The sequence below is a fragment of the Mytilus edulis genome, chromosome 1 (genome assembly GCF_963676685.1).
Source record: "Mytilus edulis chromosome 1, xbMytEdul2.2, whole genome shotgun sequence".
Taxonomy (NCBI): Eukaryota; Metazoa; Mollusca; class Bivalvia; order Mytilida; family Mytilidae; genus Mytilus; species Mytilus edulis.
Genome location: NC_092344.1, coordinates 49442671 through 49466856, shown reverse-complemented (window position 1 = coordinate 49466856; position 24186 = coordinate 49442671). Strand labels below are relative to the sequence as shown.

Sequence of the window (24186 nt, the reverse complement as noted above, 5' to 3'; positions counted from 1 at the left end):
TAAATGAACTAAAATTAAAAAAAGATACAAGACTAAGAAAGGTCAGAGTCTTGTGGTTGGGACAGGCGCAAAAATGTGGCGGAATTAAACATGTTTTATGAGATCTCAACCCCACCCCTCCATAACTATTAAATTATTTGGGTCTTGACATATTGTATATATATACACAACAGTTCTTACTGGTGTAATGTAAAAGACCTTAATTGGTTGCTGTGTCGGTGGGTTGCTTTCTTATTGCTGTGATCACCCTACATTAACTTATTGAAAGTGACAACCGATTCAAAAAAGTTAAACAGGCCAAAATATAGTGTTTTAATTGTAAGAATGAAGCCTTTTTGCTAGACGAACTAAAAAATAAACACTATAGTTGTTTACTATGTGCATAATAATTTTCGTTCTTTCTTTTGTGCCTAAATCAGGCGTTAGTTTTCTCGCTTGAATTGTTATATACATTTGTCATTTCGGTGCCTTTAATTGCTGAGTAAGCGAGTTTTTCTTATTTTTGAAGGCCGTAAGGTGACCTATAGTTTTTAACTCATATGTTATTTGGTCTCTGGGGGTTGTTTCATAGGCATTACAGCTAATTTCCTAATGCATGTAAAGCAAAACTTTGGTTGGCTTGCTTGCTTTGTTTGTATAAATGTTTATACAAGCTTTGTAAATAAGATTGACATCTTTTAACAATATATGTGGCATAGTTTAACCTGTATATATAATATTTGAATTTAATTGGATGTTATCCCAATGATTGTACAATATAAAAACAAAGCAAGCAAGCTAACTAAAGTTTTGCTCTACATACTATAGGAAATTAGCTGTAATGTCACATCTTCTTGTTATATTTTTATTGATAGAGCACTTAGTCTAGCTGATATAATTTACAAGTCAAATCATCTGACAGATTTAGCAGAAGATGACTTAAATATACATGTACCTGTATGACTTTAAGAAATAATTAATTCATGCAAGCCGTTGATTTGTTGGAAACTTTCAAATGACCTAGGCTGATTCGAATTTTATGATGAGCGTTTGGGTGGATAAAATTAACAGATATACAATATAACGGCCAATGTCATGTAAAACAATAATAAATCATCATCATGATAGGCTAGAATGAATTATTTCGATTCTGATTGGACAATTTCGGTACTTTAAAAACCTGAAGCGAGGATAAGTATGACGTGTGTATGGCTGTTCTATTTGACTATCTGTAAGATAAAGCTAAAAACCATATGTATACCTAGAGTGCACAAAGTCAACCCTTGGGATTTGAAAAAAGGCATTTGTCATTTTTCCATAACAAAATTTAAAAGAAAATTCTTTACATAATTCATGTGCTAATTTACAGATTCGTTTACTAAATATTTTTTTGATATTTTCATGACAAATCTTTATTTCACAAATCACTGTACTTCAATCCTTACGCCAATTCGCTTAACTTTTCTTTAATCTGTACTCTTTTCATTTCTATCGTAACTGTGGAACAAATGAACACAGTTTTGAGAAACCTATTTCGCACAGTGCTACTTAAGTCTCCCGTTAAGATTCAATGTTCCACACCATTATAATATCTACAGTTTGATGCTGATTTGTCTATATATATTGACAGATATATTTCAGTTAAAACTTTTGAAAAGAGTGGGCGTGATGTCTTATGGGTAAATATTCTTGTTCGTTTCTTATATTTCTTTCGGCACAGCAATATATAGTACACACATTTTGTTACTATCGGCAATGGTCCATGTAGTGACATTACCGTGCAGAAAAGTTTCTAGAATACTTATTGTTTGTGTATTTATATTGGTCAGGTATCTGATTATAAAATTGAAAATGGAATGAGGAATAAGTCAAACAGACAACTACAACCAGATCAAAGAGCAGACAACAGTCGAAGGCCACAAATGAGTTTTCAACTTATCGACAAAATCCCGCCGCACCCGGAGGTGGATTTCAGCTGGTCCCTGAATAAATTGAAAATGGACGTCTCACTAAACATATAAATTAGATATAATTTGCGAAATTATAATAATTACGTGGTACCCAAATATGGATTATACATTACCCAAAAAAGTATTCACGCGAAAAATGAAAACTAACGCTCTATATCGGTAGAGGTGTTGAAATAAAAAAAAACAAAAAAACACTTGATCTCTAAAAATATGTGCAGTTTTAGAAAAATTAATAAGCATTTGGTGAAATATAAAATCTTTCCACAGCTGAAACTCAGTTTAGCCTTTCCGTTAACGTTTGTATCCATTAACTTTTTCGAATGCCCTTGCAAGCTTGTGGAAGAAAAGTTATTTCAGAAATACGTGTTGAGCTGCATGGATCATGAATGGTAGTAGCAAAACACATCTGTATTGCGTATTTATCCACCAAAATAGAAAAATAGTAAATGAACAAAAATATTTTTTTAGAAGACACGATTCACGTCTTTATGTTTCCCATTTCTATGTTCAGTGAATTCTCAAAATCCGGGTCAAAAGCTTAATTTGGCAGATATCATATGTCTAAACTTCACATAATACCGAGCACTTACAGTTTTCACGACATTGTGAAATTAGACAATTATGCAGAATTAGATTGAAGACATGTACATGTACATGTTAGAATCGTGCATTTGAAGTTTTCATTACATTTTTAAGCAATAAATCAAATATTTAATATTCGTATGTTAAAATAATAATTTTTACCACGATCCTGTAATGCACACGATGTAATAAGTAAAACCAATGTTCGGGATGTACAAACACAGTCACTACTACGTTCGGTCAAAATGGGACACATGCACTTGCTTCTATCCATGGGAAGATACATTGATAGTGATCTTCCCATGTATAGATACAAGTGCAAAGGCGACCCCCTTATCTTGGAAAATTTTGGTTGATTATATAGTAAATCACTGAAGCATGACCGAAGCGGGTCCCCTCTTAGGAAGTCAGTGGACCTCAACTTATGAAAATTTGTGGACTCACCACTGAAGTGCCTTCGGAATTGGGATGTTATTAAAACTCGAATGTCTGTGTCGAGTGCCACACTCTCTGTGCTTTAAAAACCTTTCCATCATCTGGATCAAAAGCTGACATGTTCTAGGCGAAATTTCTGCCCCTTATTCTAAATTTCCTCAACTTCCAGTTATTACATTTTCTCTCGACCTTAATGTGCAAAAAAGTTTGACACTTGATTTATATTTTTAGCAACCAACAATCAATCCATCAAATATGCAATACTCTAATAACAGACACATTTAATTTGTTTTTACGGCAATGAATGCTACTTTTTTGAAAGACAACATTTCACACGCAAGTTTTGTAAGAGTAAACATTGTTTAACACTTTTCAGCTTTAAATGTTGTTAATCTGAATGTTTAAAAAAATCCAAGCATAGGTTTCTTTATACTGATTCAAAAAATAAATGTTTCATTATATTTTTGCCAGTTATTTTGTTCTCTGAACAATTGGTTTTTAATTATTATTAAATTACACAAGAGTATTTTAATTGAAGGACTAAAGTGCTGTCAGCAAAGGTACCGACTTAAAGTCATAATGAATGCACTAGTAGTAGATAAATGACACAAACAGGACAGCCACTATTATGTACGGTTGTTTTGTCTCGATGAGTTTGAACTAAATTTTATTCATATTGATATTAGTACCCTTATTTAAACAGGTCGAGAACTCTAGATTTTCTGACGTCAGAATATATTTGCATAGTAATTTCAAAAACACAAGGCCAATATGGCCTTGAAAAACTGACCAATCGACTCAATGAACTACAATGCATTGTGGGCTACTACGAGTAAACTACTACTTAAAACACGTGGAATTAGTGGGAAAACAGTCAATTAATATATTGTCTGGGACTCTCATTACCAAAGTTTTTATTCTGCAAATATGTTTAATGTAAAATATATAACGTAATCTTCAATTTGCATGCTCAGATTAAAAAAATATTGTTTATTGGCTTCACGATTCGACTTTCTTTTTCGCCTTGCAAAAGTAGTTGAACCGGTTTTGTGCATTGTTATGAATTGAACCAGCATTAATTTCACGACATGACACAGTGAAATATCCAATGAAGTGACCACTGTCCAATAAGAAAATCATTTGAGCTCTTTTAAACCTGTATAATGTTATTGCAAAATCATTTCTGCCTAGAAAAACACGAAACTTTCATTGAAACACTTCTTTCTGTACTGAATGTGTATTTTTTTTTTAACATGACCTGAACTAATAGTATTAAGAACACATAATATTCAGTATGCTAAAAATAAGTGTTATGAAAGCGGATAGGGGCAGGTCCAGCCATTTTAAAAAGGGGGGTCCTGACCCTGGACAAAAGGGGAGGGAGTTCCAACTACATGTCCCCATCCAAATGCACTCATCGTCCAAAAAAAGTGGGTCCATCCCCCGGAACCCCCGCCACCTGGATCAGCCACTGAGCAGGTACGGTATATAGCTCAATAAATTTTTTATAATTTCATCATAATATCCGTTTGTTGCTAATTTTATCACAAAATATACCTCAGAGGTTTTTTTTATATTTCGGCTGCTGTCCTGTTGACATATGTCAAATATCTCCAATATTAAAAGTCTCTGGATCATAGTGGGTGCCATATTGCCTATTTTTTTTTCTTTCTAAAACGTGCTTTGTATATAGAAATAAGAAGATGAGGTATGAGTGCCAAATGAGACATCTTTCCAACAAAGACAAAATTTAGTAAAGTAAGCAGTCATAGGTCCAATGCTAAAAAGTAAGCTATTAATGACCCAAAAATTACATGTGTAAAACAATCCAAACAAAAAAAAAAAACAACAAAAAAAAACCCTACCCAAGTAAATATATAAAAAGGACAAGAAATCTATCCCATCAAAAAAAAAAAAAAATATTGTATAGGAGCATGTATTTCAGTGGTTGTCGTTTGTTTATGTGTAACATATTTGTTTTTCGTTCATTTTTTTTTATATACATGTAATTAAGGGCCGTTAGTTTTCTCGTTTGAATTGTTTAACATTGTCATATCGAGGCCTTTTATAGCTGACTATGTGATATGGGCTTTGCTCATTGTTGAAGGCCGTACGGTGATCTATAAATGTTAATTTCTGTGTCATTTTGGTCTCTTGTGGACAGCTGTTTCATTGGCAATCATACCACATCTTCTTTTTTATTATAGATCCAACGCTGCAATTTTCACAAAACATATCAAATTTTCCACCTTGTCGCAAATACATATGGATAAAATCATTACAGCTTATTTTCTAATGCATGTGGAGCAAAACTTTGGTTAGCTTGCTTGCTTTGTTTGTATATTGTACAAAATATAAAATATACAAGTTAAACTATGCCTATATATATATATATATTGTTTAAGATGGCAATCTTATTTTCAAAGCTTGTATACACAACTATACAAACAAAGCAAGCAAGCCAACCAAAGTTTTACTTTGCAGGTTTAAGAAATCAGCTGTAATGATTTTATTTAGTTTGGCAAATGTCCGAGACTGTTAAAAAACGAACAAACTGAAACAGTTGCTGACTTCACTACCTTCAAAACAGAGGGAACAGTTTGGAAGTCCCATATACTGAAATGTGACCAAGAAAAATACTTATAGATTTTGTTAACACTGCCATGTATGCCATTCATTGTGTATTAATTTACGTTTTTTGATTGAGTTAAGTCTGCCAATTGATATTTTATCGTGTGTTTTTCTATGTTGTGATGTTATGCTATTGTTTCAGAAAAAGGGAGAAGGTCCGCTGCAAATGTTTGCACCTGTCCTAAGTCAGGAATCTGATGTACAGTAGTTGTCGTTTGTTTATGTAATATATTCGTGTTTCTCGTTTTTTTTATATAGATTATATATAGAACGTTGGTTTTCCCGTTTGAATGGTTTTACACTAGTAATTTTGCGGCCCTTTATAGCTTGTTTTTCGGTGTGAGCCAAGGCTCCGTGTTGAAGGCCGTCCATTGACCTATAATGGTTTACTTTTTTTTTTTTAAATTGTTATTTGGATGGAGAGTTGTCTCATTGGCCTTCACACCACATCTTCCTATATCTATGTAAATATTTCTTCGCCTTTTTTACGAACACAAAATTCAAGGATCCCACATTTACCTTTAATTATCTATACGAACATTGCTGTACTCTTGAATATCAGCACCGGCTGTTATCGACGGCTCACTTTACACCAGTAAGTTTGTCTCATGGGTAATTGTGTTTTTTCGCTGTTGTTTCGTTGCTTCTGGTGGACAAATACATGAAATCTCTGTGCCATCATCAAACATGTTAATGGCTATATATCGGGTAATTCAAACCCTTTTTTCTTCGCATAGAAACAACTCTTCGTTAATCTGAGCATGGAAGTAATACTTTATATATATCACGAACTATAAATGAGGATACACAAAATGAAAAACTAAGCGAAAATGTGAATCCCGCATTGCACGAAAAATGTGTTGTATTTCAGTAAATAACACGTGTTCTTGGTTGATTGTAAACACGTAGTAGTCCATCATGCATTGTGACTCATTTAGTGGATTGGTCAAAAACCTAGGTAAAAATAAATTGCGTCACATGTAAATAAACAATTACATGTGCGAGAACATAAGTATGCTAATTTATGCATTTCCATATAAGGTAGTGGTCCTGACCTGTTAAACGAGAAGAACATAGTATCACACGTTAATTCAAATAATAACATTACAAATAAGCAAATAAATAAATTGACAATAACATTTCATAATTGACATATTACAATATTTTGTGTCATCCGTTGAACCGACCTAATGTTTGATCTTCACATGACCTATTGCAGCCATTTTGAACACACGTGCTATGGCGCGGACATTGTGAATTACGGAAACATTCATTTAAACAACGTGCTCCTGATTGCCTCGTTTCCAAAATGTTTGATATTTCTGCAGGAATATTGTCATGGATATGTTCTCTTCGACTAAGGTTATCAGTACGAATCAACGGCGACTGATGAGCGAGTGACATAAAATTCTCCCTTGAAATGCACACTAGTCTGCATCCTCTGTGTGTGCAGAAAGAATTTGTGTTACAATCACTATCACGTGTGCATATATCTGTGCACGAATCAGAATTAGACGGAGATCTGTTTGTTTGTTCATTCAAAATGCGACCATCACCTCTGCAAACCTTACTGCAACCGTCTATCATACAGTTTTGACCTAATGAACAGTCCGAATGTCTTTCGCACTCAGTATTACAATTATTATTTCCAGTTATGCGACTTGTTTGTATATTTTGCGATGATTGAGTAATTTGGCAAATGTTTTTGCAACCTTTCTTGATACAAATATACCCAAAATTACAGTCTCTGTCGCTTAAACAGTCATTTACACAATCTAATGGTGTAGTTGTAGTTGTTATAAATCTTTCAATACATTCATTTTGACATCCATTTTTTAGGCACGCCATTCCAAATGAACAATCGGAATCGCTGTTACACTGATTTTGACAATGTGTTAAGGTGGAATCCGTATTGATAATTTTTCTGGTATTTGAGTCATCTTGCTTGCAAACTTTGCGACATCCTAACTGTCTACAAACGAATCCAACACTGCAGTCTACATCTAAACTACATTCATTCTGACAATTATTGTCGAGTCGAACATTGGTAGATTGTTGGGTAATACTATGCTTTGAAAGTTGCCCGTCATTATCGGATTTGCATATACGATTACAGCCACGTCGCCTACAGTACAAACCCTGACTGCAATCACTATCATACGTACAGTCAAGACGACAAGCATTGGATAATAACGAAGACTTTGGCTTTTCCTGAAAACCAGCTGACAAGGACGTACTCAACCAAGGTTGTTCACTAAATGCTGAAGACGTACTCCTTGAGGCATCGGCGTTAGTCCAAGGAATCGTTCTTTGGTGTCCACAGAATGTATTACACCCTTGTTGATAACATTTTGATCCCGTAAGGCAGTCAGCATCTTTAAAGCATGAGCGAATGCAGCGACTTTTGGTTTCTTTTGTCGGTACTAACTGACGTACGGGTTGCTTTTCTGTATTATTAAGAACTAGTGCAGTTTTAACACTACAAACTTTGCGACAGCCTTCTTGAATGCAAGTGTGTTTGTGTGGGCAATGGACATCACTCAGACATCTATCGTTACAGTCTTCAGTTGTAGACTTAGTATTTGATATTTGAATTGTTTTGGTAATGCTTGTCTGTTCACAAACATTCCTACATCCTTTTGAAACACATTCGAAACCTTTTTCACAGTGAATATTTCTTAGACACTGATCCGTGCAATTTCTTACTCTTCTTAAAATTGACGTCACAACAGGTTTCTTTGGTACCGACGTTGCCTTCCTACTGCTGAATGATTTACAAACTCTTTTACAACCTTGCCTTACGCAGAGTGACATTGATGCACATTCACTACTTGTGTCACATTCGTTTTTACAATCGGTAGCTTCGGTAGACGTCGGATTACTCGCAGTATCATTTGACGATGTTGTTTTAAATATGGGTGACGTACATATGGATCCACATGACAACAATTGACAACATTTGTTGTCTCCGGGACACTCACTGTCTTTATTGCATTCAATAACACAAAACTCACTAGTTGGTTCTAATGATTCGGGACATACTCCAGGCTTGTTGACGTCTGCAGATTGCCCTTCGACAACGCTACCTGAAACTACATCAAATGAAATTATAAAAAAAATAATGACAGTGTTAGAAAAGCTGACTATGCGGTATGGATTTTATTCATTGTTGTAGGTAATACGGCGCTCCATAGTTGTTTACTTTGTTATTTTGACTCTGCTGAAGAGTTGGCTCATTGGCTATGATGGCATCTTCTTTTTTTTTAATCTACAATTTTTATCAATGTGTATCTTAAAAAAAAATTTGAAAAATAGTTATATCAAACGAAGTGATTGTTTTGCAAATACAAGGAATATATTATGCTTGCATCTTGGAACCTCCTCTTATGGAAAAGATGGAAACAATATATACGTATACGGATGCAAAAAACAAACCAATTGGATGGGGGGAGGGGTGCTCGGTGGCCGAATAGTTCTAGTAGGTCAACTACTGTGCCACCAGCATGTCAACACGGAAGTTGTGAGTTTTAATCCCACACGACGTGACAGGTGCGTTCGAATCCAATCTTTATTGACCAGTATTATCAGTTTTCTTACCGAAGGTCGGTGGTTCTCTCCGGGACCACCGCAAATAAAAGTTGATCATTGACCTTAAAAAATGGTTCTTGGAAATAAAGAAAGAATCGAGGTAAAAGTTAACGAGAAAGAACTGAACTACACATAACAGCTTCAAAAGACAACTAACTTACTGAAGAAAATAACAAAACCAAAACACATACACATACACACACTCATAAACCCACAAAAAAACACATACACAAAAATTGACAGGTCTATACAATTTATTAAGCTCGTCTCTTTTGTCTCAAGTTTTAGATTGTATGTTCATTGACCGCTTGTAATTTCATTATTTAACAAGGATTATTCCGAAATGAAAGATTTAAAAATCACCGTAAGCATGATTGAATATATAAATGAAATGAAGGGGAAAAGGGGGGGGGGGTATTCGCCAATGAGACAACAAGCCAACAAGTTAAAATAACAGACATCTAAGGATATGATAAATCATGATTGTTTGAAACTGAAGAACCAGCACTACATCTCCATGGATGGGGTGGGCTTTGGGGGCCTTTATTTATTTAATTCTTTTGCTCATTATATTTTATCTTTAAAAAAATGACTCTTCTAGATTTGCATGATTTATCAGTGTAATTATTCTTTGTATTGTTCTTTTCTGTAATCAGTATATTTTTATCCAACTCTATAATATTTGCAGTTAACTTTTATGTTTTAGCATTCCAGTATTCTCCCCCCCCCCTTTTTTGTTGCGCATTTTTCTCAATTCTTTGATATTTATTCCGCTCTACGTCTTCTTAACTTAACCTGCATTACAAGTGCATTTAATAACCACAAATGCAATGCACTGAACTGAACTCCTCTGATGTTTCTTTTTTTCATTGTGTGTAAATAAAACTTTCTTTGTCTCGTCCATTGTCGTCAGGGATTTGAATTAGTAGGCTTTACAAATGCCATCGCCTATCGCTGGACAACTTGAATAATCTGTATGCTAATATATATATTTGTTTTGGATTTCATTATTTTTTTCAAAATTAACATCTAGTTATTAAAACTTACAGATGAAATAAAACTCAGTGGCGTAGCTAGGTCATTTTTACGTGTACGCCCGAACCTTGTTGAGGGGACTGAAGGCCCAAGCGGATCCAGGCCAAAGAACCTGTTGGTAGTAGATTAGCGGGGGTGAAGCCTCCGGAAGTTTATGCGTTATCGAGAATGACATAGTACCATTCCTGTCAATGAACACTCATCAATAACAACATTCTTTAGATTAAAAATTGTTTCTTTTTGATGTTTTATCTATTCATTGTGTTTACTTTCAAATATGATTAAAGCCTTAGGGGGCCGTGGGGTAAAGCACTCAATCAACGAAAACACATTTTCATGTGCAAATGTCGTAAATGAGTTGTTCAGGTGAAATATTAAAATTTGTAAAGGGTTCTCTATGGAACCCTGGTTCTCGCCTGGGATTTCACCAAGCGAAAAATAATTTATCAGTCCATTACAGGATTTAAACAAATCAAATATTTTCATTAGATATTTTGTCTTGGTCAGGAATATTAATTTCTGCACAAGTTTCATGACAAACTACGGAGGTTTATAAATTTATCACGAAAATTAACTCAGCTTTGAAATTTTGTACTTACCCCAGACGCTCGTATCGTCTACAAAGGACACATCAATGTCGCTCGAAACAAACGTGACAAAAATTCCAGATCGTCTGATTTAAATTGCGTAAAGATATTAAAGTCTGTCTGTCATTATAACAGTTACACGGAAAATTGAACGAAAAAAAGTTTGCTTCTGAAATTAACCATAAAAAAAACTTCAATAAAGTTTCATTAAATTCGACGAATGTTTAACAAAGTAATTGACATGTAACACATTTTAATCTCAGACTGTAAATGCAAAATGAATTCCTTTTATCCATAAATTACGGGAAAACTCATCATATATAATTTCGTCATTATACTCTGGATACTCATTGACCATCAACAGTTTTTGTCTAGCTACCGTAAAATTTTACGAAGGTTTGACAATTAAAGTTATTAATATCTTAAAACTTTAACAACATACTGAACCTAAATATACATAGTTATAATATTGGCACCGCTGGCGAAATTTAGGATCGAAATGTCTCGCTTTTGCGACATAAATGGCAATGGCTCGACAAAAAATGAAAACTGCATATCGAATCTTAGCACATAATGAATTACTTTAAAAATAGAAAAGGAAAGTGAGTATAGAATTCACGGTATATTAAGACTTTGGCAGAAAATGAACAAAAATATCATATGATAAAAATGTTTGTCTCTTTTATTCGCAATTACAAGCCATTGAAGAAAGACATAGAAGGTTTTTTTTGCCAAATTCAAGTGTACGCCCGGGCGTTTTGACGTAAACGTAGCTACGCGCATGAAACTATATATAGAAGGAAATCGCTAATCGTGTAAATTTTAATGTTTTTAACCATCGTTCTCGAAATCACTTCCGCTAGCAAGAAACTGGCACTAAATCTAATAATGTTTAGAAAATGATCAAAATAAACTTAAATTATAGATTGAAATAAAATTAATATGTCAAAACTGTTAATCGGTTCTGAAACTGCAACATTATTAAATGACATGAATGAAAAAATGAACCTTAAAAGCTGGTGTGAACATACATGTGCATGTACGGAAGTTTGAGTTTTACAGGTTAAAAAGACAACATGACAACGATATGTCAATGTTTTTACAACAGGTAATCATCTATTTAAGAAATATTTTTAAAATATAAGAATTATTCAAAATTTAATATTCCAGTCCATAAATTGTAAATCAATTTACCTAGTATCTGTATGACGAGTAACACCAGTTGCCAATATTCCGTCAAAATCCGCCACATTGTATTTGGAAACCTGTGAAATAAACATGACAATTTCATTTCAAAAACAACGTACATGTAATAAAGTAACACGTGTCATTAAAAACAAAAAAAGTTTGACTATAATACATGAAAATAACTGTGGTTTTCTTTATATTTGTCATTTTGTCGTCTGTTTAATATTCAAATTAAACATGCCCACAACAACGTAAACAAGTCTACGAAACTAAATGTCGAGGAACTTTAAATATCATGCTCATTTCCGAGAGTCCTAAAATTATTAAAAAAAATCATTCTAGCATTTATAAAGAGAAAATAATTAAATAAATTATTTCAATATACGGAATGAGTCTATTTTAGTCATACTTTAAAAAAAAAACACAACATAGTTTTCCGTTGTCAAGGGAGACAAGTTTCGCGTTACCGTGAAAATATTTTGTAACGGTATACAGAATACTTGAGTATGGAACGCCAACACTGTCTTGTTATGACCATTTTCATTATAGTTTAGTTTAGTTTATTAGAGAAAACTCAGCCGCAGAAGACTGCGTAACAGGAGCATATTTATATACACAATATTAATTACAACATAGTTCATAATACAAACAGAATACATTTTTAAATTATACATCTTCAGAAATAAGTTTGTGTTTATTACAGTTTTAAATTAGACAAGCATCTTTTCTACCTTTTGAATAAAAATTGACAGCTTAGACAGCACATTACTATTACTATATTTAAGCATGCCAAGTACTTTTTTTCATTTGGATATTTTAAATAATATGGAGGTATGAACTTCCCCCTTAAATCCTTAACTTCACAGTTGGTACATTTACATATATAGTGGTATACATCTCCAAGACCAGCTTTACAGAGTGGACAAATCCTATCATTTCGTGGTATATTTCTCCATCTTCCTGTTTCGATGGGAAACTTTGTAATACATACCCTTAATTTACATATGTTTACTCTATGCCCCCGTCTTAATTTTAACAGATATGTTTCCAAGCAAAACTCTTCTTTAAAGTGTAGATAAAACTCCCCCCTTGATGAATTGTTTATATCTGAGAACCATTTTTGAATAAACTGGTCCTGGAGACGCTGCCTTACATTAATTTTAATATAATTATAATCAACTTGCTCCGGAAAATTATGTAGTTCACAAAAGCCACAATCATTGAACACAGATTTTACATAGTTAAACCACTTAAAATTACTACCTTCATGCTCATGCATGTACCAAAGTAACTTATAAAGTTTACCCGATAGCATCAAATAATTTTAGCTGTAGATCAATCGGAAGTGAGATATTTTGTATCTTCTTGTAAAGAGCATAAAGTGCTTTTTGAGCTTGGTCTACCAATTTTTTACGAGCTTTAAAGAAATTTCCGTTGTAATTAAACAGCAGACCAAGATAAACATATGAATCTTTAATTTCAATAATTTCATTACATAATTTAAAAGTAACATTCTTATTATACTTTCTCTTTGAAAAAATTATAATCTTTGTTTTTGTAACATTAACAGTGAGTTTCCACTCAAAACAATATTGCTCAAAAACATCCAGAGCTTTTTGTATATAATGTACATTTACCTTTATATGATGTGCACTTGTCATTATATGATGTGCAAAGACCTTTATATGCTGTGCAAACATCCTTATATGATGTGCAAACAACCTTACATGATGTGCAAACATCCTTATATGATGTGTAAATGTGCTTATATGATGTGCGAATGTACTTATATCATGTGCAAACATTCTTATATGATGTGCAAATGTACTTATATTATGTGCAATTATACTTATATCATGTGTACATATCATGATATGATGTGCAGTTACCATTATATTATGTGCAAATATCTTTATATGATGTGGTTGTGTCATTATATTATGTGCTTGTAATCTTATATGATGTGGTTTGGTTTACTTCATTATATGATGTCGAAACGTCATTATATGATGTGCTTTCATCGTCGTTATGGTCAATGAACATGATTACGATAAGAATGATTACCGTCTACGTCATAACTGATTCCGATCTGCTTCTGTAAACTATAAACCCGGCTCAAATATGTGTCTATCGCTAGCGAGAGTGCAATTAATAGGAAAAATGAGACAATGCAATTTAACAAAATCAACGTTTCAAACATTTCAGAGGGAGATTAAGATTAATTAATACAGGAGCTAATTGGAGAAATTTGCGGCTGTGGCGAAAATATGATAAAACAAATTTTGAGACTCTTTATAGCTTGCTATTTGGGTTAAGCAAAGGCTACGTGTTGAAGGTCTTACTTTGACCTATAATTGTTTACTCTTACAAATTATATGACTTGGATAGAGAGTTTTATCATTGCCTCTCATACCACATCTTCTTATTTCTATTCATTGCGAAATACACCATTACACTCAGAGTCAGTTTTAAAAATATTTCACAACAATAGCTATAAAATTATCTACTCATGCATAATATGGCGAGATGGTTTTTTATAAAATGGTATTGAATAATATAAATGGTAAGATATATAATGTAGTATTACTCCTCCAAAACCATAAAAAGTCGGAAATATTTGTGATATGACGTATACATGTAGTGTTTTGTACTTCCTTTATTTGTCTTTGAAACAATCTATTTTTCGACAGAAAAAGCCAAAATATCCAAATTCGGAGACCGCATGCTTAGTCCACGTACTGCCCGCGAAATGCGAAATGGTCAGGTTGGGTATATAATGTTCACATATTTGTATATACAGATTGTTTATTTTACTGGAGATTTTTTTAATTGCTAATAATATTCTGCAGCTTGAGTATGTCAACAGATTTGGAGTGGCGTCAACAGTTTCTGAGATACAGGGGGGTTGATTCCTGTTGAAGTGTTTTGGATTTTATATTTCATCCGATTAGATGGGATTTTTTTCATTGTGTACTCATTTTTGATTGTTTTCGGTAATGTTTGAAATGATTGAACGTAGTTCATACGGTTATTTAGTTAAAAGGGGGGAAAACACACTGAAAATCACACTTTGCCACACTTTTTCAATTTAGGGTATTTAATATTTTTATTTTCCAACAAAGATGAATGGGGTGATGCCCGTCTTTTGCATTATGTTCCTCGTTTTCGTCTCTTTAACGAAGAAGAATTAAATGCATTAACCGTGTCCAAATCCTTAATGTGTAAACCTTATTACTGTGTCCACACTCTTTGTTTCAACACTTGCCCAATTGTTCCGCGATTTCGCTGGCATCTTCTAGTAATTATAGTTCGGAATACTTTGCTTGCTTGCGACAATGGTGTTCGACAAGGATAAAACTTGTCACCTTTTCTATTTTCTTTACTTTTGATTGACTAAAAAAATGCCTTAGTGAGTAAAATATTACAGGACTTAACAGAACTATATCAAAAGATCTGGAAAGAGAATTAGAAATATATCTAAATTTTTTTAATATATTGTCTCGAGTACTCGAAAACCAGTCTTGAAGATACTTTGTTCATTTATAAAAAAAATATATATAAACACATGCGTTTGTCCTCCTGCCTAAAGACTTTTGAAACCTCTCCCTCTTGTTTTGTATATATTGTAAAGTTATTATTGTTATCTCTGTACTGATGTCATACTTTGACTTTATGAAAATAAAGATATAGATTTAGAGGCCATAATTATGATTGATTGATTAATTTGTTGATTGGTAAATATTTAACGCCACTTTCAACACTTTCATGCTATTTCGTGGCGGTGAGTTTATATTAGTGGAGGAAGCAGAAGTTCCCAGAGAGACCACCCGACCTTCGTTTGGAAAACTGACAATTCTGGTCAATTAAGATAGGCGTCGAGCTTACCTGCCACATGCGGTATTCCAACTAGCTCACACACCTAATTGTCGACAGACTAGTGATACAGTAGTTCGACTATTCACACCACACGACCAGCGAGCATATATTTCACAACTTCAATATAGATATCTATGGATAGATGCTTGATGTGCAGCGGCAAATTGATATGCGTATTCGTACAAGAACATGTTACAGCTATTTTCCTAATGTATGTAGTTTAAAGGTTTGGTTGGCTTGCTTGCTTTGTTTGTATAAATGTTTGTTCAAGCATTCAATAACATCATAAAAAGTGAAACCCAGCCTATCTGTTGATTAGAATTGTAAAACTTAATTAGAATGCATGAGCAAACAGTTATAGAAACAAAGCAAATCAAACCTTTGAACTACATGCTTTAGGAAAATAGCTGTAATGTGATATGAAAATTAACCCTGCTTTGTACTAGACCGACATTTTTAACATGCTAGTTCACAAGGTAATTTTTCGAAGGGAGACATTTCACCTTATCCGGACAAATTCTTCTGATTCCGAGCCGACCAGCGTTTGCTCTTTTTCCTAATTTCGCGTGCATAGCAGGGAAGCAGCAAATATCAATTTGAAAGTCTTTGGATTTGACCCGACCGGGGGTTGTACCAATGACCTCTCCCACTCTTTGCGAACATGCTACTACGAAAGCACCACAACATGCAGTAACCCGCAATATAAAAGGTTTTGTGGTAGGTCGCTCATTTTTGTTTGAAGAGGTGGGGGAAGGGAAGCGAAGCGAAATAATTTGTTTTCCACTTAAAATCAGGGAAAAATAAAACAATAATGAATTTAAAAAAAAAATAACCATGTTCTTTTTTTTTTATTAAAGTCCATTAAGAAAATATACTTGCTCCTACCCACACTACAGTCTAACAAATGATTAATATATAATGTACAGATCATCTGCCTAACCTTTGGTTACAAGGATCTGACAAGACTTCGTTTTACTTTCTGTCCTGGTTAATATAACATCAGCCGATAGAATTTCAGACTTCATATTTTTGAAGGTGTGTGGATAAAGCCGACATAAAACAGAGAATCCCAATGGTCTTGAATTGAGCGTTTTCAGATCGGCGTAAGCAAAGCTTGAACACACAATACCTGTAATTTAATCAGATTGGTGTCTAAATGAACTTAAACATACTGCATTTATTTATTGTTTACTGAGACCTGTTGTTCTCTTACAGATAGAGAGTTGTGTTTTGAATTTTTCAAAGTGTAGATTTACGGCAACGACTTTTAATATTTTGCGTTTATCCTGGAAACTATGTATGATAGATTTAAAAAAAAATACAATGTGTCTGAGTATATACTCTATAGTAAAGGTCCTTTTTGGGCTATTTTGGCTTTTCAGAGTTTTGTTAACTTGTTTTATTGGCTATTATCTTGATAACTTATCTATAGAGAAACCTTTTCTTGAAAACTGGTATAGACAAGAACATATATAATCAAAGTAGTGAAATTCTTATCATCGGATGACCGCAAATTTTTGTGGATGGTCACACGCACTTAAAAAAATCATATCTGTACCTGAAAGTAATGTTAATGTACAGAGATATGTTTTTTTTCTGTCAAAAGTTCGGGAATTCAACCTCACCGTAATAACTATTATATTGTAGTCATTAAGTGATCCAAATTATATATTAATAATCTGTGATCTATACAAAATATTTTTATGAGTATTCATTGAAGAAATAAATTTATAACAAGCGATAAGGAATGTTATTTTGCACTCTATTAAATCGGTTACCAGTCTAAAACGAAAGCTACGTAAGTAGAAATCTCTTTCGGATAACAATACATCGGAATGTTAAAATAAATAAATAAGTAATAATCATAAGGTAATTTTCGTTCATTGGGGGTGGGGACGTGTGAGGAAAAGTAGAATTTCTCTTATTTTTTTTCAAGTCTACACCTTGAAGAAGGAATAACAGTCAATAAATACCCCCAAAGACCTACAAATTTCAACCCCCTTCTCCCCCCCCCCAAAAAAAAAGCCACCACCGGACAATTACAAACAAACGCATATACACACATTTTCAATACTTTTGTTCGTAATAACAAAAAAATCATATTAAGGAGGCTCGAGGGTATAAAAATTTCAGAAAAAAATTAAACATTTGTTTTTCATTACAAATTTTATTTATTACCTTTTGTAGTTGGTACTTTATCATATGGTATAAAAAACATTCAAAACAATTAATTCGTGTTGGCCCCAGATGACTTTTAAAATGTAAACATCATTGAAAAAGTTCCAAATTATCTCCCTTTGGTGGAAAAATGCCATTTTTTGGCTTTAAAATTGAAATATCTCTTTTAACTCATCGGTGACCTATATTTTTTAATATAATTTCGATATATGCTGTACTTAAACTAAATTATTGTAAAACTTGAGCGATTTCTGTAATAAATTTCTTTTTTTATTTCGATATTACCTTTATTTCTCCTATTAGTTCAACAGAAAAAAAAAACACTTTTACAAAGATGTATGCTTCTTTCGAAGGCAGATTGTGAGCGCAAATGAACGGTGACCCCATTTTTTTATTTTATTTTTCTATTAACTTTAAGATAAAGTTCATTTATAGAAAAATATAGAGAAATCCTATATAAATAATTTAGACCCGCGAACCCCCTTAAGTTTCTCAATGCATTATAAGTTTAAAATATCGCGTCAGTAGTGAATCTAGTACTTCAAGTGTGGAAGTTGTTTGTAACTTCACGAACTTAATTTGGATTTGCCGGTTAAGGTCTCATTAATATTTACCACACCTTCATTCGATATTAGCTTCAGATGAAAAATTTTCTCCTAATGAAATTGTTGAAACTAAGGATTCAGGTTTTAACAATTGAGTAGAGCGGAACGAGGCGTAAAAATTGATGCCTACGGATTTTGAAGACCTCGCCATAACATTATACCGCAAATCTATAACTATACAAAATTGAATGCACCTTTCCATTAAAAAAAATATGAAATTTAAGGCCCCTTTTATTTCTTCCGATCCCCCTTTTTGGGGTTACAAATGACTGGTCCCTTATATGAACCATTACCCTATCACAGTCCGATCCCCCCCCCCCCAATTCTTTTGTCTATCTTGAGAATAGAGAAACTCGAACAGCTAAAATAATCAGCAATGCAAAATTAACATTAATGTACAAACTAGAAATTCGTGTATTAACTTCTTATAGAATTTTTTATGGTGTACAGAAATTGACAAATATAATGCCCTCCCTTGTTAAGATTAGCATAGAGAATGAAATAAAAGAATTATTTCTTAAATTTAATAATTTTAACCGTGTGTTATTTATTGCAGACTCCGTATGTTTATTAATGTAGACCAGTCGATTAAAACAAAAACGGTTGCAACTCATATATTTTGACATTTTTCCAACAATATCAGATGTGATTTTTTACCTCTTAAAACGAGGTACTAAAATGCCAAGTTTTATTTCTTTTTAAATATCTCAACCATTTTCCAATCGTCAGCTAAAAATTTGAGCCTGATTAATTGTTACTCCGCAGAAGCAGATCGGAATCTTAATCGTTATCATGTTCATTGACCATCAGCATGATCAGGACGATGAATGCACATCATCATAATGATGTTTCGACATCATCATGATGATGTTCTGACATCATATAACGATGTAAACCGAACCACACCATATGATGTTACATTGTCATAATATAATGACATTACCACATCATATAAAGAAGTTTGTACATAATATAAAGACATCTGCACATCATATAAGATAATTTGCACATCATATAAGATAATTTGCACATCATATAACATAATTTGCACATCAGATAATGTTAAATTACCATCATATAAAGGTGATTGCACCTCACATAATGCCGTTTCTACATCGTATAAGGAAAGCATCACATAATATAAGGACTCTATCACATCACATAATGGAGAAAGCACATCATATAATGAATTGTGGACATGATATAAAGATGTTTGCACCTCATATAAATGTGTTTGGACAGTATATAAGGACAACTTCACATCATATAATGACAAGTGTACATCATATAAGGACAAGTTCACATCACATAATGACAAGTGTACATCATATAAGGACAAGTGCACATCATATAATGTCATTTGCACATCATATAAGGATAAAATGACATCATATAATGGCAAATGAACATCATATAATGAGAAATGTCATAATAAGACAGTGTCGGCGTTCCATACTTGAGGGTGTGGATGGGGTTATGGAATAGAAAATATTCGACAAAATATATAAAGAATATAGATAAACTGACCTTAAGAAATGGAATAGAGAATGGTGAAAGGCTACAATAAAGAATAGAGAAGAATAATAGAAAACGAGTATATAGAATGGAGAAGAAGGTGTCTTCAACCTATGCCAACATTTGATAAAATATATTCATCCTATGCCTACAAACAAAACATAATAGGTGTTGTTATAACAATTATTAATTAATAAAAGGTAAAGTACAGTCAGTATATTTAACAAGTTCAAGCATTAAAATTTTACTCTTTGAAAATTCAGAAACTAAAATAAAGTATTTGCAAAATTGCGTTGTAGTAAAAAATGAATAATTAAATATTTCTAAAAGGACAACAACAGTTAAATAGAACGCTTGATACTAGCATAATTTTGTTGAAAAAATATAAAATTCATAATAAAAAAATAGACTTATTAATTTCTGAAATTAAACGCTTTTAAAATATAACAATACTTAAGAAAACAAGAGTTAAAAAGCTATTTCATATCATATATTTTATATTATTCATGAGAATGACACTGATAGATATTTAATATCACTAGATGATTGTTCCTTTAATAAAAATCCATATTTTTTTTCCTCATTATTTCATTATATTAATTTTAAACTAATTCCTATATGAGATATAGATCCTCAACACACACAATTATACCTACATTTTCACATGTACTTGTAAAAGATTTTGTATATTGAGTACACTTTAACGGTAGGTTTAAACTGGTTGTAAATTGATTAGCCCCTAATTAATTTATGTTTTTATAACACTTAATCTATTACAAACTATTCAACCTATTCCAACATTTTTTTCATACAATTTTATACCTGAATTTCAAAATGTTGGCGTAGGTTGAATGAACCGAGAAGAATGGCCTTAAAGAAATGAACTAATACACACACCATCCCCTCCCACCCCACCTATTCAGACCTTCTTCTGTTTGTTGTCAGCTATTGTTATCTACCTTAACTTTAATCTTTTACTTCAAAAAGTTAAGAGTTGCATTCGCGATTAGGTCATCGTTATCAACTAATAATTTTGACAAATCACCTACTCAGACCAAAGGGTTTTGTATGCGAAGCAATACAATAAGTGGAAAACGGGGAATGTGTCCAAGAGATAATAACCCAATCAAAGATTAGAAAATAGCACAAGTCTACCAAATACACAATGAAATATGAATGTTTAGCTATTATTTCATCTGCCACAATTTATAAAATTACTACAAAAGTAATGGGTTGCAATTTGCGATAAGCTTATCGTTATCAATTATAATTTTGACTTATTACCTATTGATACTATAGAATGTCCAATGCGAAGCAATATAATATGTTTTCTACAGTCATTGCCGATACACAGAGGGCGCATGATTTGTACAGCAATATACATGCTGAAGACCGTACTTTGACCTATAATGATATATTGTTTAACACATTGTGACTTATATGGAGAGTTGTCTCATTGGCACTCGGACCGCATTTTCACATTTCTATATATTTACAAACATTTAGAAAAAATGTGTATACAAAACAGTACTTTCAAAACAAGATACATGCAGCCACATGTTTGTTAACATACCTTATGAACTTACAATTTGTTTTTAGCCCCGACTTCTTATTCAATTGGCTCACCAGTGTTTTGAACTTTAATGTATTTACACGTACGAGCCAACAAGTATTTATCGAGGTATACTATCGTAATGAAGGAACATACTAGAAAATACTGACATTCGTCTTCAATGTTACCAAGATTTCAAAGATGACATGTTCTATACTTGATATCAACGTTATTCTACCTCCGTATTTCTATCGGACATCTATGGTTTGTGGTTTTATAACTTACCTAAAATAATAAAACAGTCATACAGTTCCTAGATCTCAAAATATCTTTCACAATTTAATTGACACTTATATATATATTCTGTAACCAACTACTTTTTGGACTCTTTTTTTAATTGTATATCCCCGTCAGGGGCGGATCCAGCCATTTAAAAAAAGGGGTGGTCCTAACCCACGACAAAGGGGGGGGGGGTTCCAATTACATGTCCCCATTCAAATGCATTGATCGTCCAAAAAAATGGGGGTTCCAACCCCCGGAACCCCCCCTCTGGATCCGCGCCTGCCCGTACTGTTTGTATCGGTCTTGTAAGCGCAGCTGTAACGTATTTTAACCATATATCGCGAACAAAACTCTATAATTGTGATTGAGTTATTCATGACCTTTACTGGCTATACAGCCCTCTACAGCTGCTTCTCTAATTATTTTTTTCGTGAAATTTCTTTTTGAATTCAATTTTCTTATACCTTTCTTCAAAGTTTTTTTTCTCTCTTTAATCATATAAAATTCAAACTGTACTTCACATTTTTCCTGAACGTATTTTTCTTTACAGACATCATAATCTTTTAAAAGTTATAACTAATTTATCAAATGCATTCATTCTCTAGCTAAGAACGTGCAGTATAAAATAAGAATAAGAACAATTTTCTTACCTTTTGCGTAACCATATTATTTAAAACCTTGTAACCTATAACAAGTCTAACATATCTGTTTTCACTGTTCATCCGGGCATTTGACGTATATTGTTTATCAATCATTATGATAGTATACATGTTCAATCTTCAAAAAGAGTCGGTTTTATAGATGAATATATTGGTTTGTTACTGTTATTTTATGGATGACCAATAAATAATTGTTTAGTAGAAAAAATGTTGTTTATTATTATGTCTCTGTTTACATGATGTATTTATACGTCTGTGAAATAGTTTTTATTGGCAACATCTACTACACCTATTTAAATTGTTTTTCAAAGTCTAAATGATACTTTTAAAAACATTTGTAATATATGTTCAAATTGTTGAACTGGTGCCTAATCCAACACGATTCTACAATAAGAAACAATCAAGAGTTGTCAATTTTAAAATATCCATATAGACCCGCCAATGCACATAAAAGAGGGCGGGGCTACGTCAAACGTCAGAACTTTTTTTTACACGAGATACGAAAGACTGATGAGTTATTATATCTCTTTTATTTTTTTTTAAATATAATTTCCGAAGAAAAAAAATTATAATTTCTTGACAGGTTGAAGATGGAATTTTTATTGTAAGCTATAGCTATTTTATTTTGCAAGTTTTGCGCGACAAAGTCGCCCAAACGTTTTTTCCGATTTTTATTTTTTTAATTATTTTTCATCATAATCAGAAACCAAATTTCTTTCCCGTTTCTTTATGAGGTTTAATGACAGTCTTAGTTTTCCTTTATTAATACAAAATCCGTAAACAAAATAATAATATATGAAATGTGTTTATTACGATTGCCTGCATAATTACAATGTACAACTGTGGTTCAAGACAGTTTTTGCATGTAAATGATTAATATGTTACATCTTCATTTCATTATTTGTTTGTGAGTAGGAGGAATAATATACACAATATTAGTGTCACATCAAACCTCTCGAAGCGTTTAGTCTATAACTTTGTACCTAGTAACATGTGTCTATTTTTAGATTAAGGCGTCTTGTTGAACCCGTTTGCGTATATTTAAAAGAAAAAAAAAATTAAAGTTTTGACGTTTGTTCGATCTTTTTTTGTAGCAAATATTTTTTATAATCTAAATATATATTGATGTTGTAATTTGACCCGAGTTAAACGTATTTTGTTCTATTTCAAAACGTTAAACTCCATACGACAAGGTTGTCGCTTACGTGTTCGCTTATTTCTACTTTTTTTTTTTACTTATATGACATGATTATGTATGATATGATAACATAAATCAACAATGATTGAAAACAAGATTTTGGCGTGAATGTTTCTTTAATGACTTAAACAATATAGTTCGATGATGTTAACAGTAATAATTATGCATTGAAAATAATACCAAATAATAAAATTTTATTTCATATCTAAACAAATCGATTTCAATTAAAAAAAAGGTTTACTTAACATGACACATTTTTTAAAAAGTATATAAAATCTTCATATTTTATACATCATAAAAGGTACATTAGGACACATTATTCAAAA

General features: G+C 32.6%; 1 protein-coding gene across 2 annotated transcripts; it reads right to left on the bottom strand.

Moving 5' to 3' along the window:
* Positions 1–6671: 6671 nt before the first annotated feature.
* LOC139513301 (prion-like-(Q/N-rich) domain-bearing protein 25) lies at positions 6672–22751 on the bottom strand. 2 transcript variants are annotated; one of them, XM_071301681.1, is made up of 3 exons: positions 22654–22751; positions 12002–12072; positions 6672–8689 (listed from the first exon to the last, which is right to left on the bottom strand). In XM_071301681.1, exons 2-3 carry the CDS (start codon positions 12057–12059, stop codon positions 6768–6770), a joined length of 1980 nt encoding a protein of 659 aa, XP_071157782.1. In that variant the 5' UTR covers positions 12060–12072; positions 22654–22751; the 3' UTR covers positions 6672–6767. The 2 variants fall into 2 exon arrangements, with proteins under 2 accessions (XP_071157782.1, XP_071157771.1); XM_071301670.1 differs by lacking the exon at positions 22654–22751 and having other exon boundaries at positions 12002–12132.
* Between the last annotated feature and the right edge of the window lie 1435 nt (positions 22752–24186).

What these genes read in the sequence shown, in the direction of transcription:
- LOC139513301 (XM_071301670.1), bottom strand. Translation starts at nt 12,116, where the DNA reads ATGTACGTTGTTTTTGAAATGAAATTGTCATGTTTATTTCACAGGTTT. An exon ending in ACTCGTCATACAGATACTAG is followed by an intron (nt 8,690 to 12,001) that starts GTAAATTGATTT and finishes CATTTGATGTAG; the next exon opens with TTTCAGGTAGCGTTGTCGAA.